The 12,385-nt window shown below is 40.6% G+C and overlaps 1 protein-coding gene across 15 annotated transcripts in view; it reads left to right on the top strand.

Annotated features, from left to right (window-relative positions):
* The window catches only part of RBFOX2 (RNA binding fox-1 homolog 2), a 251,317-nt gene that overhangs the window by 212,157 nt on the left and 26,775 nt on the right, over positions 1-12,385 (top strand). For 13 of the 15 annotated variants that reach the window (XR_005222667.2, XM_043542681.1, XM_037880631.2 and 10 more), the window contains 2 exons: positions 8,438-8,530; positions 11,206-11,266. Coding sequence is in view for 14 of the 15 variants with exons in the window: in XM_043542681.1 (XP_043398616.1) it covers positions 8,438-8,530; positions 11,206-11,266 (154 nt within the window). In the remaining variant the exon portion in view is untranslated. The remainder of the gene's footprint in view (positions 1-8,437; positions 8,531-11,205; positions 11,267-12,385) is intronic. The other 2 variants (XM_037880678.2, XM_037880649.2) reach the window with 1 other exon arrangement.

Genomic DNA, 12,385 nt, shown 5'->3' with positions numbered 1-12,385 from the left:
TTAGTAAATATTTTAAAAATGAAAACAACCCAAAGACATAATATTCTGGATATCCAGTTTCCTATTGCTGTTTGTCAACTTCATAGCAATGAGTAGTTGCAAAACTGATGCTTGCTGTTTCAGAGATGGGACCCAGAATACACCCAAAGAATATTTGTTCATGGTAGTTTGCATCCTGCTCTACCCAAAGTAATTATTACTGTTTTTTAAAAATGCCAAACTTATTCCTACTTAGTGTGAAAATGGGAAGCCCAAGTGTTACTGAGTGGGGTATAGCTGCACGAACCACCTGGTATTCACGCTATAATGTAAAAACAACAATTTGGTGACCTGATGGTGAAGCAAAGGAAATGGATCTTTCTGGAGGCCCCTTACTCACTCTTGGGTTCCCCCCCCCCCAAATAAAATTTGAAATAAATTAAAAATCTGAATGCATTTCTCCTGCCCTGTGGTTTCCTTTGTAATCTAATTATATGAAACCTCTCTCTTCTCCTCCTCCTCTCTCTTGGGAATCTGAAAGCAGATGCTCCTGCTGCCTGCCTTGTGCTGTGTTCTCAGTGCTCCCCTCCCCTTCCCAGAGTTCCTAAAGGGTGTAGCTTGTATGTGTGTTTGGTAAATATTTAAGGTATAAAGGTAAATCCCAAATACCCTTGGTTTTGCCCGCACCCAGTGTGTGATGGGAAACTCTTCCATGGTCTGAGCAGCTCTTGTCCCTGTCTAATGATGGCAGAGGTTCTCTGCCAGAAATTGCTCCAAGGTTGGTAAATGTAGGGATTTGAGAAAATGTGCAACTTATATCCTTCCTTTTGGATCCACCTGAGATGAACTGATAACTTTTCTTTCTGCATCATTAATTCACTTAGATGGGTGATTTTTTTATACATTCTGAGAGGAATTGTACTCAACAGGGCAAGTGATTGTGGCCCCTGAACACCTGAGAAATACACTAACTGAGTCCTGAACAATACAGTTACAGCACAACAACTGGATTGTGTTACTTATCTTAAAAAATTGCATTGTTGACTTTCTGAAGTGTGGGGTGGGATGAATTAGTTCCAAGTCACCTGGTGGTTTCCTCTAGTCACATGATTTGGATTCCAAACTAATCAGAGTGCTCCTCTGATTGGGACTATATAGAATGACACTGTTGCCTCTGGTGGTCTTTACACTGATGCTGTGCTGGTACCCATTCGAAAGCATAAATGAATGTTATAAGGCCTCTTGTGGCACCTTAGAGACTAACAAATTTATTTATTTATTTAGTCTCTAAGGTGCCACAAGTACTCCTTTTCTTTTTGCGGATACAGACTAACATGGCTGCTACTTTGAAACCTGTCGTAAGGCCTCTTGGTTTTCTTGTGGTTTTCAGCTTGCCAAACAGAATGACTTCAGATTTCCCTTAAATGGGATTTTTTTGTTCCCAAGGAAACTAGCTGTTTGTTTTTGATTCCCCACAGCTTATCATTAAAGTTCTAGTTCATGTAAATGGTACAACACTCCCATCCCCAATTCACCATGCATTTTAGTGAACCAAGGACAGAATATATCCAGAGTAGGGAGGGTATACGATGCTCCACCTGTTGGAGGAGCCACCTCTTCTAGTAGATGTCCCAACATTAGTATACCAGCTGTACAGCTGTGTGTGTTTGCAGAGTTAATGCCATCTGCATATTAGTTTAACCATAGAATTTTAATTGAGACTTGCTCCCCCCATTTCCTGTTCCCAAAAGTTATAACGGAACATTATACCAGAAGGAAACTTAGTGCTTTTCTCTTCATCAGCCATTCAAGATGCAGCATTCAGAACTGTGCACATGATGATAACAAAATAAGACTGCTTCTGAACCAGGAATCCTGGCTGCTGATTGGCTGATGAGGGAATCATTTACAAAAAATATTAAAGTGTTCAGTTTTAGTACAGATCTCACATGCCATTGATTTTAGAATTATGTAAATGATGTTGTCCCCCACTGCCTTTTATGGGGGAAACGCAGACCCATCAAAAAGGAGTTAGCCCTGTGTCCTGAAGAGTGTTCTGAACTTCTTATGGGAGAGAAGGTAGTATCCACAGGAGTAAATCCAATGGGGCTTAACCGCAAAAGGGATTGTGGCTTGTTGGAGAAATATACATCGATCACATCTATAGAGTTCCACTTTTAGCTGCTAGCTGTCCTTAGGGCACACTACTACTATGGTGACCTAGGCTACTGGCCAAGTATTCGATTACAGGGTTCTGGTTCACAAAGCGATTTAATTCACACTGGGCTCTGCTCAGCACCACTCAAGCCCCCCGTGTAGTTGTATGTTTCATTTTAACATTTTGTAAAATATCATACACGTTCTGTAAATTTTGTTCTGGCCTATGGCAATTCATGCAGAAAACAGGCAGAGGTAGTTAGCAGGCACGCTGATACATCCACCCACCCTTTATGGACTTCCTGTACTGAGGGTTGCCATGGCAGTCTGTGCTGCAGCAACAGCATCTCCTACATTCCTGAGATCTAAACCAGAGAAACCAAAAAGGGATGATTACTTAAAGGACACTCATGTGCAAATCTCTCTCTCATTTCCTCTGTTATCCCCAAGTAAATCCTCTTACTTTCACACACTGCTCCAGCACCCAGTCATCACCTCTTCTTTCCCCAAGGACTGAAACACATCTCCTGGAGCCTCACTGCTAGAGGTGAGGATGGGTGACATCACCTCTTCAGACCTTTTGCTGGACCGCATCCAAACCCTGAATCTTAAGAGGGAAACCCGAGTGAAGAAACAATTAGTGCACCTACAAAACAAACTAAGAAAAGAAAATCAAGCTCCTTACCTCTTGAAGCACCACACCAGAATTCATATATTCAAAATCATAATATTGCCCACACTCCAGGCTCAGAATTGGTCTGTCAGCAGCAGCAGCCCAAGTGGAGGCTATCTCACCCTTATGATAAAAGACAAGGAACAGCTTCAAAACACTGGTAGAGCAGACACCCATCCCTACTGCTTGCTATGCCCTTGAAAGCAGGGGGCGGGGGTAGGAGAATCTCACGCTGTTCATACAACTTATATAGCCCAGCATAGTTGCAGAAAGCACACTCCTGTTTTTTAAAAATATGGTTGCACACTAGCTTAGGGCTTGACTAAACAAGAAAGTTGCACCCATTTAACTAAAGCTGTAATTTTAAACCCATTTAGTTAAACCAGTGCAAAAGATGTGTGGACACTCTTATGTTGGTTTAAGTCAATTTAAAGTAAATCAAAATAAGTCACTAAGGCTATGTCTACACTGCAGACCTCACAGCAGTACTGCTACAGCTGCGCCACTGTAAGGTCTCCTGTGTAGCTGCTCTATGCTGGCAAGAGAGAGCTCTTCTGCTTGCATAATTAAACCACCCCTAACAAATGGTGGTAGTGATGTCAGTGGGAGAGCGTCTCCCACCAACATAGCGCTGTCCAGACAGCGCTTTTGTCGGTGGAACCTTTGTCAGTCAGGGGTGTGTTTTTTTCTGACTGACAAAGGTTTCACCGACAAAGTGCCAGCGTAGACATAGTGCATTATTATTTTCTTACTAAACTGAAATAAGTGTGTCCACACAGGTTTGTATTGATTTAACTAAATTGGTTTAAAAACAGACAAGTTAAATCATTGCCACTTTCTTTTGTCAGCAAGGTCCTTAGTAATTACTTAGAATGAAAGAGATGTAGCCAAGATCTTTCCCCCTAGTTGTCTACAATTTTAGGCCTTGTCCACACACAGTCTTGAACCCGGACAAACCCTGGTGTGCACACTTTTATTTCAGCTTACCAGTAACTAATTTCAGCTTAGTTTAAACCAATTCATAATCAATTTGAGAGAAACTGAGCAAAGTCTGGCGTAAAACAAAATAAGAGAGTTCACACAGCCATTTGTGTACTGGTTTAACTAAATCCATTTAAAATCACACCTAAGTGCAACTCTGCTTGTAGACAAGCCCTTAGTTTGATTTTCCTTACTGACCAGAAGTTCTACCGTACTCCTCCTGCAGGGTTTTGGGAATGTGCGTCCACTCTTTAAACAGTGTGTGCTTGTTTCTGAATCTCCTGCTCTGTTGCTGTTGGTGCATTCCAATCACTCATCTCAGGTGGATTATGGAGGAAGGTGAAAGGTCCCCTAATCTTTCCTAAAGCCTTGGAAGCAGACAGCCCATACTGCTGGACTTTCCTGGCCATGTCTCTATGCTTCTGTGTCTTGACTGTATCTATAAAGAGGGTTTATTTTCAGAAAAACAACTTATTTTTGGTAAAAATTAATTTTTGAATGTAGCAGCAAATTAAGGAAATGCCCTTCAGAGGCTTTGTGTTCTAGCAACACAAGACAAAATTACTGCTGCTCAGGTGAATGTTCTAAGCACAGTGGAAAACAAAGAGTTAACAATGCATGGATTTCAAGGGACTGGTTTAGTTTCCTTTGGTTTTTATTTTCTGTTTTTTGTTGTTTTATTTTTTGTTTTGTTTTAATTTCTGTGTTCTGGCCACACCCAGGAGAACCGTCTGCTTTTGATTTCTCCCTTTACGGTCACATGGTAAATTTTCTTTCTCATTCTTCAGAGATGGAAACATTCAAAGACTATATATCTCTACCTATCTATTTTTTTACACCGCTCATCCTGTTGCTTGTTATTTATTGCAGAATCTGAGGCCAGACTAAAAGGGTGACAGTTACTCGGTTTCTTCAGGGCCCTCAAACAAGCCTTTGGGGAAAAAGAGAGGGATACTGTTGGGCTGCAGATTGCTCAAATGTTGCAGAGAGGTTTCTTTGGGGGTACCCAGTACTGTCTAAGCTTGATCTTATTTCCTACTGGTGGTTGAGCTACTGGCAAGGTTGACTTTGGGGTGGAAAGCCATAACAGTCCTATTAAACTTAGTCTGCTTGTAATATTTAGAAAACCCTAGATCTCTCTTGACCCAGGCCTGTATCCTCCCTGGATCTGGCCCTCTGCCTACTGAGGTAAGGAGAGCCTTTGCCCATTGTGGATCCAGGTTAGCAAATATTTTTTGCTTGAAACAAGTATTGTTTTGTAAAGCAGACAGTCTTGGGTGTGAGCAGAAATTACCAGGGAGGGAAAAAGAAGACTGTTATAAATGTATTTAGGTACAAAATAATCTCCATTCTTTTGTAGGTCACCTTTTTTAGAAAGGATTTTTAAAAATCAGTTTTGTGCCTTTTTTTTTCTCCCACATGGAAATTTTTAAAACAAATGAAGAAAATAAAAATTTTGCAAGTTTTTTTTTTTTTTTTAAACCTTAGAAATAGTAGTAATGTCAGGTACGTCTGGTCTAGTTTTACTGGACTAGTAGTTGTAGGCAGTGTTGTAGCCATGTTGGTCCCAGGGTATTAGAGAGACAGGGTGGGCGAGATAATATTTTTTATTGGACCAACAGAAGTTGCCTCTGGAGTACTAGTTGGAAGGCTCAGATGTGCTTTATGTGGTCTCACACTTTAATGGAGGGTGCATAGGTGTTGAATCTTTAACACCATCCATACTCCAAAGTGTTAATTGGGTATTGGAATTAAATAGGTGTCAACAGAGGGATACAGTCTGAGGGCTTGTCTGTACATAAACTGGAACCAAAATAACTAAATCCGTTTTAATTCATACCTTTAGTTATTTTGGTGCAAGTCTGTTTGTGGGCATTCATTTTAGAATGAGTGCCCCAGTTTGATATAAGTTGTTGGTTTCAAATTTGTTTTTACTTAAGTTCATTTGAAATAGGGTACTCTTATTCCAAAATAAGTGTCCCCATGCAGATTTACACTGTCTAGAAGTAAAACCAGTGTAGTTATTTTGGTTCCAGTTTGTGTATAGACAAGCCATAAAAATCCCTTTTCCCCGTTGCTCAGTTTTATGTAATTTATGATGTCATAATTTCTTCAATTCTCTTCTCTTCATAAACTCCAGGACAGATAATTACAGATGTTTTTAATGAAAAAGCAAGTTTTTATTTTTAACTTTTTTACAACAAATTTTCAGGCTGCCTTTATACACCATAAAGGAGCAAAGAGGGGCACAACCATAACTTTCCCACCTTCACAAGTTGCCTTTAAAGGCAACCTATGGTCTATCCTCCCTTGGCAGCCAGCTCAGCTCCAGCATGTCTGAGCCAAGGTTCAAGAGGGTTTTATCAATTCAGACTAATTTGTCATCCCTGATTCTGCCCCCCATGTGGTCTAAATTTGACTCATTTCAGCAACACACTTTCAAACTGCTTTGAAAAGGGAGACATTTGTTAGTCATATAGTTTGTTATTTTTTATTAACCAGGAAAATGTAATTGGCTGGAAGTTTAGATTCCTGGGGTAAGAGGAGACATGAGATTCTCTTACAGAAGCTAGCGTAACAATTTAATCATTAACTATGATTTTTTTTCTTGATCTTAAAACAAAAAAACAACCAACACTGCCAAAAAAAAACCCTGCTTTACAAATGTAAAAGGATTTTGTACTGGAAGTCCAGTTGTGAAGGATAAGGGCTACTATGCACAAGGCTACTGGAATGGCAAATGGCTCAAACCTTATAAGGTTCTCATTATAAAACCTTGAAAAGCTCTTGTAAAATGATGGCTCACTAGCCTCTTGCCATTAAGCCTGTTTAGAAATCAAGATGCTGCTACTCCACTTCAGCCCGTGTGTTGAGGAAGGGGGCTGCAGAGCCGAGATGCCTTTTCCCTGCAGAGACATAGTCTTACATCACTCACATTACCTGGGTCTCTATTTAATATAATTGTTTCCATTAAATCAAACACAAGCTTTGTTCTCTCTGCTCCCCAGGGTGGTTCCAGCACAGATTACTGTATGTACACAACTGGTGTTCATTTTATACCAAGCCACAGAAACTATTTACCCCTCTCCTGTTCATAAAAGATCTTAAAAGCCATCTGAGATGAAATTTACACCTTGGTCCCTGACCACTAGACTTTCATATTAAAAATGTCCAAATCATCAGAGCTGTCTGTTAGAATGTATCATTTGCTGCTAGTTAAATTCCTAGTTCATTTAGTCATGTTAGTACATCCGTGTGACAGTGCAGTTCATCCCCATAGGATTCAGTGTGACGTCATACACTGTACTGTTTTATGATTGAATGAGTGGAGACTTCTTAGGAAAGAGATTCTGTATGTGTGTTCAGGGTGGCCTGGGCTAAGTAGGCCAAGGGCTTTGCATGTAAGGAGATGTTATAATAGCCCTTGGGCCACCATAGTTACCCTAATAGGCATAGGTGCTGGCTTGAAGTGGTTTCTATCATCTACAGAGTTTACAGTTTGGTTCAGTGACCCTCAGCACCCCCACTATATAAATTGTTCCGGTTCCCCTGCCAACAGGCCAATGTAAAACCATTCTTCTCCAGCTTCAGAGTTCAAGCCCACCTAGTGGTCCCACTTGTCTCTACACACAGTTGAGAAGAAACCGGGATACCCCTTTGAAGTAGGAATTGTTAAAATAGTGGTCTAGGTATGTAACTGAGTTAGGAGGGAGGCAGCTGTTAGATAGGGGACGCCAGCTAAATCTTGTCTTGGCCTATGACATTAATGCACATAGAAATCTCGTTCATACTTATTATGCTATATAGATTTGATATGGCAGTCACAGAGGGAAAATTTTACACTGCTTTTTTCTGACAATAATATATAGTGCTTTACATGTTTATATTTTGGTACTGCCTAGAAGTCTGAGTTAGCATCAGGGGCCTGTCCTAGGCATAGAGGTAGACATGATCTCTGCCCTGGAGACCTTACACTGGGCTTTACAAACATCTAATCCTCACAACAATTATCTGAGGTAGGTAAATATTATTATTGTACCAATTTTACGGATGAGAAAAGTGAAGCAAAGAGGGTGACTTGCCCACAGCTACAGTGGTGTCAATGTAGGAGCCAGGATCAGAACACAGGAATTCCTGCTGCCCAATCCTTAACCCACACCTCTCTCTTGCAAGAGACTGTTGAAACTAGCAGGTGCCTTGCAATACCAAATAAAGGTCCACAAAATAGCACAGGCATTAATTGGCAATGGCGTGAAATGTCCAGCTTGGGCTTCACCAGCTTCTCTACATCAGAATAGAGTAGGGCCTAGGATTTACCTTTAAGAAAATTTGTCTCGAGTAACTTTGTACTTCTTTTTTGGTCTGGCCTCAATTGCTTTTACATTTTCTTTTCATTATTATTATTATTATTTATTATTATTTTATTATTATTATTTAATATTCTGATTAAAATTCCTTTATTTTATTGAATTGAATTTCTTTTATTTATGAAACATGCATGAACCAACTATGTGACTCTAGGAGAGTATTGCTGAGTTGTGCTGATGTCAATTTCATACTGTGATATTTTTTCTCTATTTACCTAGAGATCAGTATTTCAATATATAATGATGTGCATGTTTTCCCCCCTTCTCCCGCTGCATGCAGGGATTCGGGTTCGTAACTTTCGAGAATAGTGCTGATGCAGACAGGGCCAGGGAGAAATTACACGGCACCGTGGTAGAGGGCCGTAAAATCGAGGTGCATGTCTTCAGTAATTCAATTTCTTCTTTATATTTATTCTTTTTATTTCTTTTTTGTGTCTTGCCTCACTTATTTCACATTTGGATCCCCGTCTTGTGTGTGCGTGTGTTTGTGTCTCTGTGTCCTTCACCCCACTGCACTGAAGTGTACAAAAGTGACATCCCCTCCCAAAAAAATCTTTGATTGATTTGAATATTTTTCTTTTTCTTTCTTTCTTTTTTTTTTTTTAAGTTTGTTTCCCACCCACTCCAAATTTTTGCCCTTCTGCTGTCTTGATTTTCCTTTGCTTCAGTTTGTGAGGCTCCGATTTCCTGTTTGTTATCAGGCCTGAACAAAAGTAACTAAAAAAGTACTGTCTGATTTCTAACTCTGTGTCTGACAATAAAGCAGGGGGCCAGCAAGTATCCTCTTTCCTCAGAGGCCAGTTCTCCTTCATATGAGTGTGAGCTGATATTGAGGGCAGGGTAGAGGGGAAGAGGCACTAATTGGGCTGCTATTGCTGCCTTCTTGATCTGTCTGCAGTCAATTAAAGTTAACTCTTAAAACTTCCTGTAAGGAGAGCTCTCAATAGAAGGGTTAAGTGGCTGGCCAAAGTAGCTACATATGAGGCCATTGCATGGTGCTCACCAATTTTCTGTTCCACCTTGTTGAAGGCTAACTGGCCCCTTCCCCTTCTCCCTCTTTCTTTACAACAACAACAAAAAAAAAGTACTAAATATTAAAAAATATTAAACATAAAAGCCGCCGTTTTGAGTAAGATGTCTGCATATTTTGCTTTTTTTTTTTGTTTTTGTTTTTTTTATTTCCCTTTTCGATGGTTTAGCGTTTAGGGCCCTTCACTTGACTCACTCTTTCCATGGTAACTATACACAATGCTGGCGATGGTACGAGTTGGCGGTAAGTGAAACAAAAGCACTGGAGAAGAAGCTTGTATTTTTAAATTTTTTCTTAAAGTTACAAAAACAAAATTAAATAAGAAAGAAAAAATCCATCTGCCATCTCACATTAACACTACAAAATGTGATTTGACTTGTTGTCCCCACCCGCCTCCTTTCCCTTTTCCCCTCTTTTATTTTCAATGCTGTTGAGTAATGCCGCCTGGACTTTGGATGTACGTATCGTTTTGTAGCAGTCTGAGCTGTTTGATTACTGACTTCATGGTGATTTCCCCTTGCACATCTTACTCAGAGTTACTGAACTCCAGTTTGGCTGGTTTTTATTAATGCACCCATCCCCTCCTCTTTCTCTCCTGCCCCTTCTTTCTCTTGCTCTGTCTTTCCCAGACCTATTTGTAGCTGTGATTGTTTGTTCTCTCTTTCTCTTTCTATGCGCCCCTCCCCCACATGCCCTCCCTCCCCAGTTTATTTCTTTACTCCGTTAAATGCAGCTGTTGGTCTCTCTTTGCTGACTGGTGGTTTCTGATTGGTTCTGGCAATTTTTCCTTTAAGTGCTTGTGTTGCACTTTGCTGTAGCAGCTGATTTCAGGCACTGGCTCCATCTTAATGATTGTCTGTGAGACCCTCTCTTCTCCTCCCTTCCCCCCCAATCAATTGTTTTTTTTCCCTTTCTTTTATCTGTGTGTGTTTAACTGCATGCTCTCAGTCTCATCATTGTTGTTTCCCATTCTTTCTTTTTTAAATGTGTAATGTTTATATTGTTTTTGGGCCAAAACTAGAGTAAATGTGGTTCCAGGCTCCCCTCGCCTGCACAGGCTCACCACTCCATAAATCCCAAAGGGTTCCTTAAGGCAGGCTTCTTTCATTCCTCTGGCCTCTCAGTTCCATTCTGGCCTAAGATTTTGACAGATCATTGATTCCTGCTAAGAAGCTTCACCCTCCTTGCAAGAACTCTGAGGCTGTGTCTGACACAGGGCTGCAGTAACTTGGCTTTCAAACCCCATCCATCCTTTCTTTATCAGCACCACCTCTGCTGTAACACCCACTTGCTGTAGCACTCAGAATGCTTGGAACTATACGGAGCTCTGTAATGAGGGTGGAGGGTACAGTGAAACCAGGAGACCCATCTACACCCCTGCATTTTATTTTAGCAGATTTTTGTGAGAATTTTTAAATCGGAGATAAAAAAAGGAGTAACCCAAGGGCATCTTGAAACGAGGTTGAAGGCCAATGTCTCATAGGATTCCAAAAGTCTCTCTTGGCCTAGAGAGATTAAATCCAAGACAACTGGAATCCAGATTACTTTTCTTCGTGAAGACCTGTTTGTCTGTGATGTTTGTGGTCTAGCACATTTTAATGGTGGGCTTCTAAAAGAAGCTAGTTTATTCATCACCTGCTTTGTTTGTCCTCTGCCTCAGCTGCAGAGATCACCATCCTTACCACTCCAGTGGGACTGAGATAAGCTTTTTGCCCATCCAACTGGTGAGCTGCAGATACCCAGTGTGCTTTAGTGGTGGCAGGATGTCTGAGAATCCCAACTTTACTCTCGTTGGCCTTTTGTTTAAATGCATAAAGTGCCACAATTAGCTGTAATGTTTACAATTAAATGACAACTTCTAATAGTAATTTAAATTATCTTACATTTTTATAAAAGTAGCTGTTTGATTTCTTTGCTCAAGGATGTATAGGGTATGTGATATTGGAGAGGAAGTTGTAATTTTCCCTAACGTCTTGTGCTTCCTTCCCTCTCCTCCCCCGCCCCTTTCTTACTTTTAGGTGAATAATGCAACAGCGCGAGTGATGACCAATAAGAAGATGGTCACGCCATATGCAAATGGTAAGAGAGAATGTTTGCACTAATCCTAACCTGAAAGGTTTCAGGTGTGATGACAAACTCTACAGCCTCAAATTCAAGACCTTATTACAAGGTCTCATTGTTCCTTGACTACAGTGGGATCTCTGGCTGCTCAGCACCTTTGAAACTCAGGCCACTTATTTAGATGCTTAATTGTGGATTTAGGAACCCACCTTTAGGAACGCATTTTTAAAATAATCTGGGCCTTACTTTTAGCTGTAAATATAACTCTCCTTGCAACCAGGAAAGCTGGGGCACCAAACAGTTTCTTTCACAGAACTTGCCTATTGTCAACAGTTTTCCAAGGAACTTGAATAAGGAATTACTCAGCTGTTTTGTGGAGTGAAGAACTCTGTCTTGATTAGAAGTCTTGGGTCTGTTGTCTACCAATCTCTCTGCAGCAACTCTATGTAGCATAGTATAGAAACAGCAATATTCTTATTATACAGTGCACATGTTGCGTTATGAGAACTGAGCACCATTATACAGGAAGCTGTATATTTTAAATCTCACCCCCCAGTGAAATGAAACGTGGAGTTTACAAAGTTGTCCTGGGACAGACTGAGGTACACAAAGTTGTCCTGGGACATAGTGAATGGTCCCCAGTTGCACTGAAAAGGTTCCCAAACAGCTTCTGTGCAGTTTCAAGTTAAACATACAGTAGATAGTGAGAGAGCATGGGTTGGTGGTTAAAACAGAAGATTGGAAATCAGAAGATCTGGGTCCTATTCTTGCCTCGTCTACAGATTTACTATGTACCCTTGGGCAAGTCGCTTAATTTGTGTATGTGTCAGTTTCCCAAGTGTGGTGAGGCTCAATAAATGTTTGTAAAGAGCTTTGAAATCCTGTGGTGGGAAGTCACTATGGAAGTGCAAAGTGGTTGTGCTGTGTTACTCAGTGAATAGGGACAGAGAATGTATAGAGTTACATGGTAATGACATGTAGACCAGGGTGACTGGCAGGAGCATCCTTTTGGTTTGTCAACCCATAAAGTCTACGTTAAAATAATGTAAAGGTGTATGGTATTTGGGCAGTTTATGAGTGTACTAGTTAGTGCTTTTCACTGCCATGTGAGAGAGACTAGGTTTGGGAATTAAAATC

This window comes from Chelonia mydas, chromosome 1 (genome assembly GCF_015237465.2).
Source record: "Chelonia mydas isolate rCheMyd1 chromosome 1, rCheMyd1.pri.v2, whole genome shotgun sequence".
In the NCBI taxonomy this organism is placed as follows: Eukaryota; Metazoa; Chordata; order Testudines; family Cheloniidae; genus Chelonia; species Chelonia mydas.
Note: the sequence above shows the minus strand (reverse complement) of the source record. Positions and strands in the feature narration are given on the sequence as shown.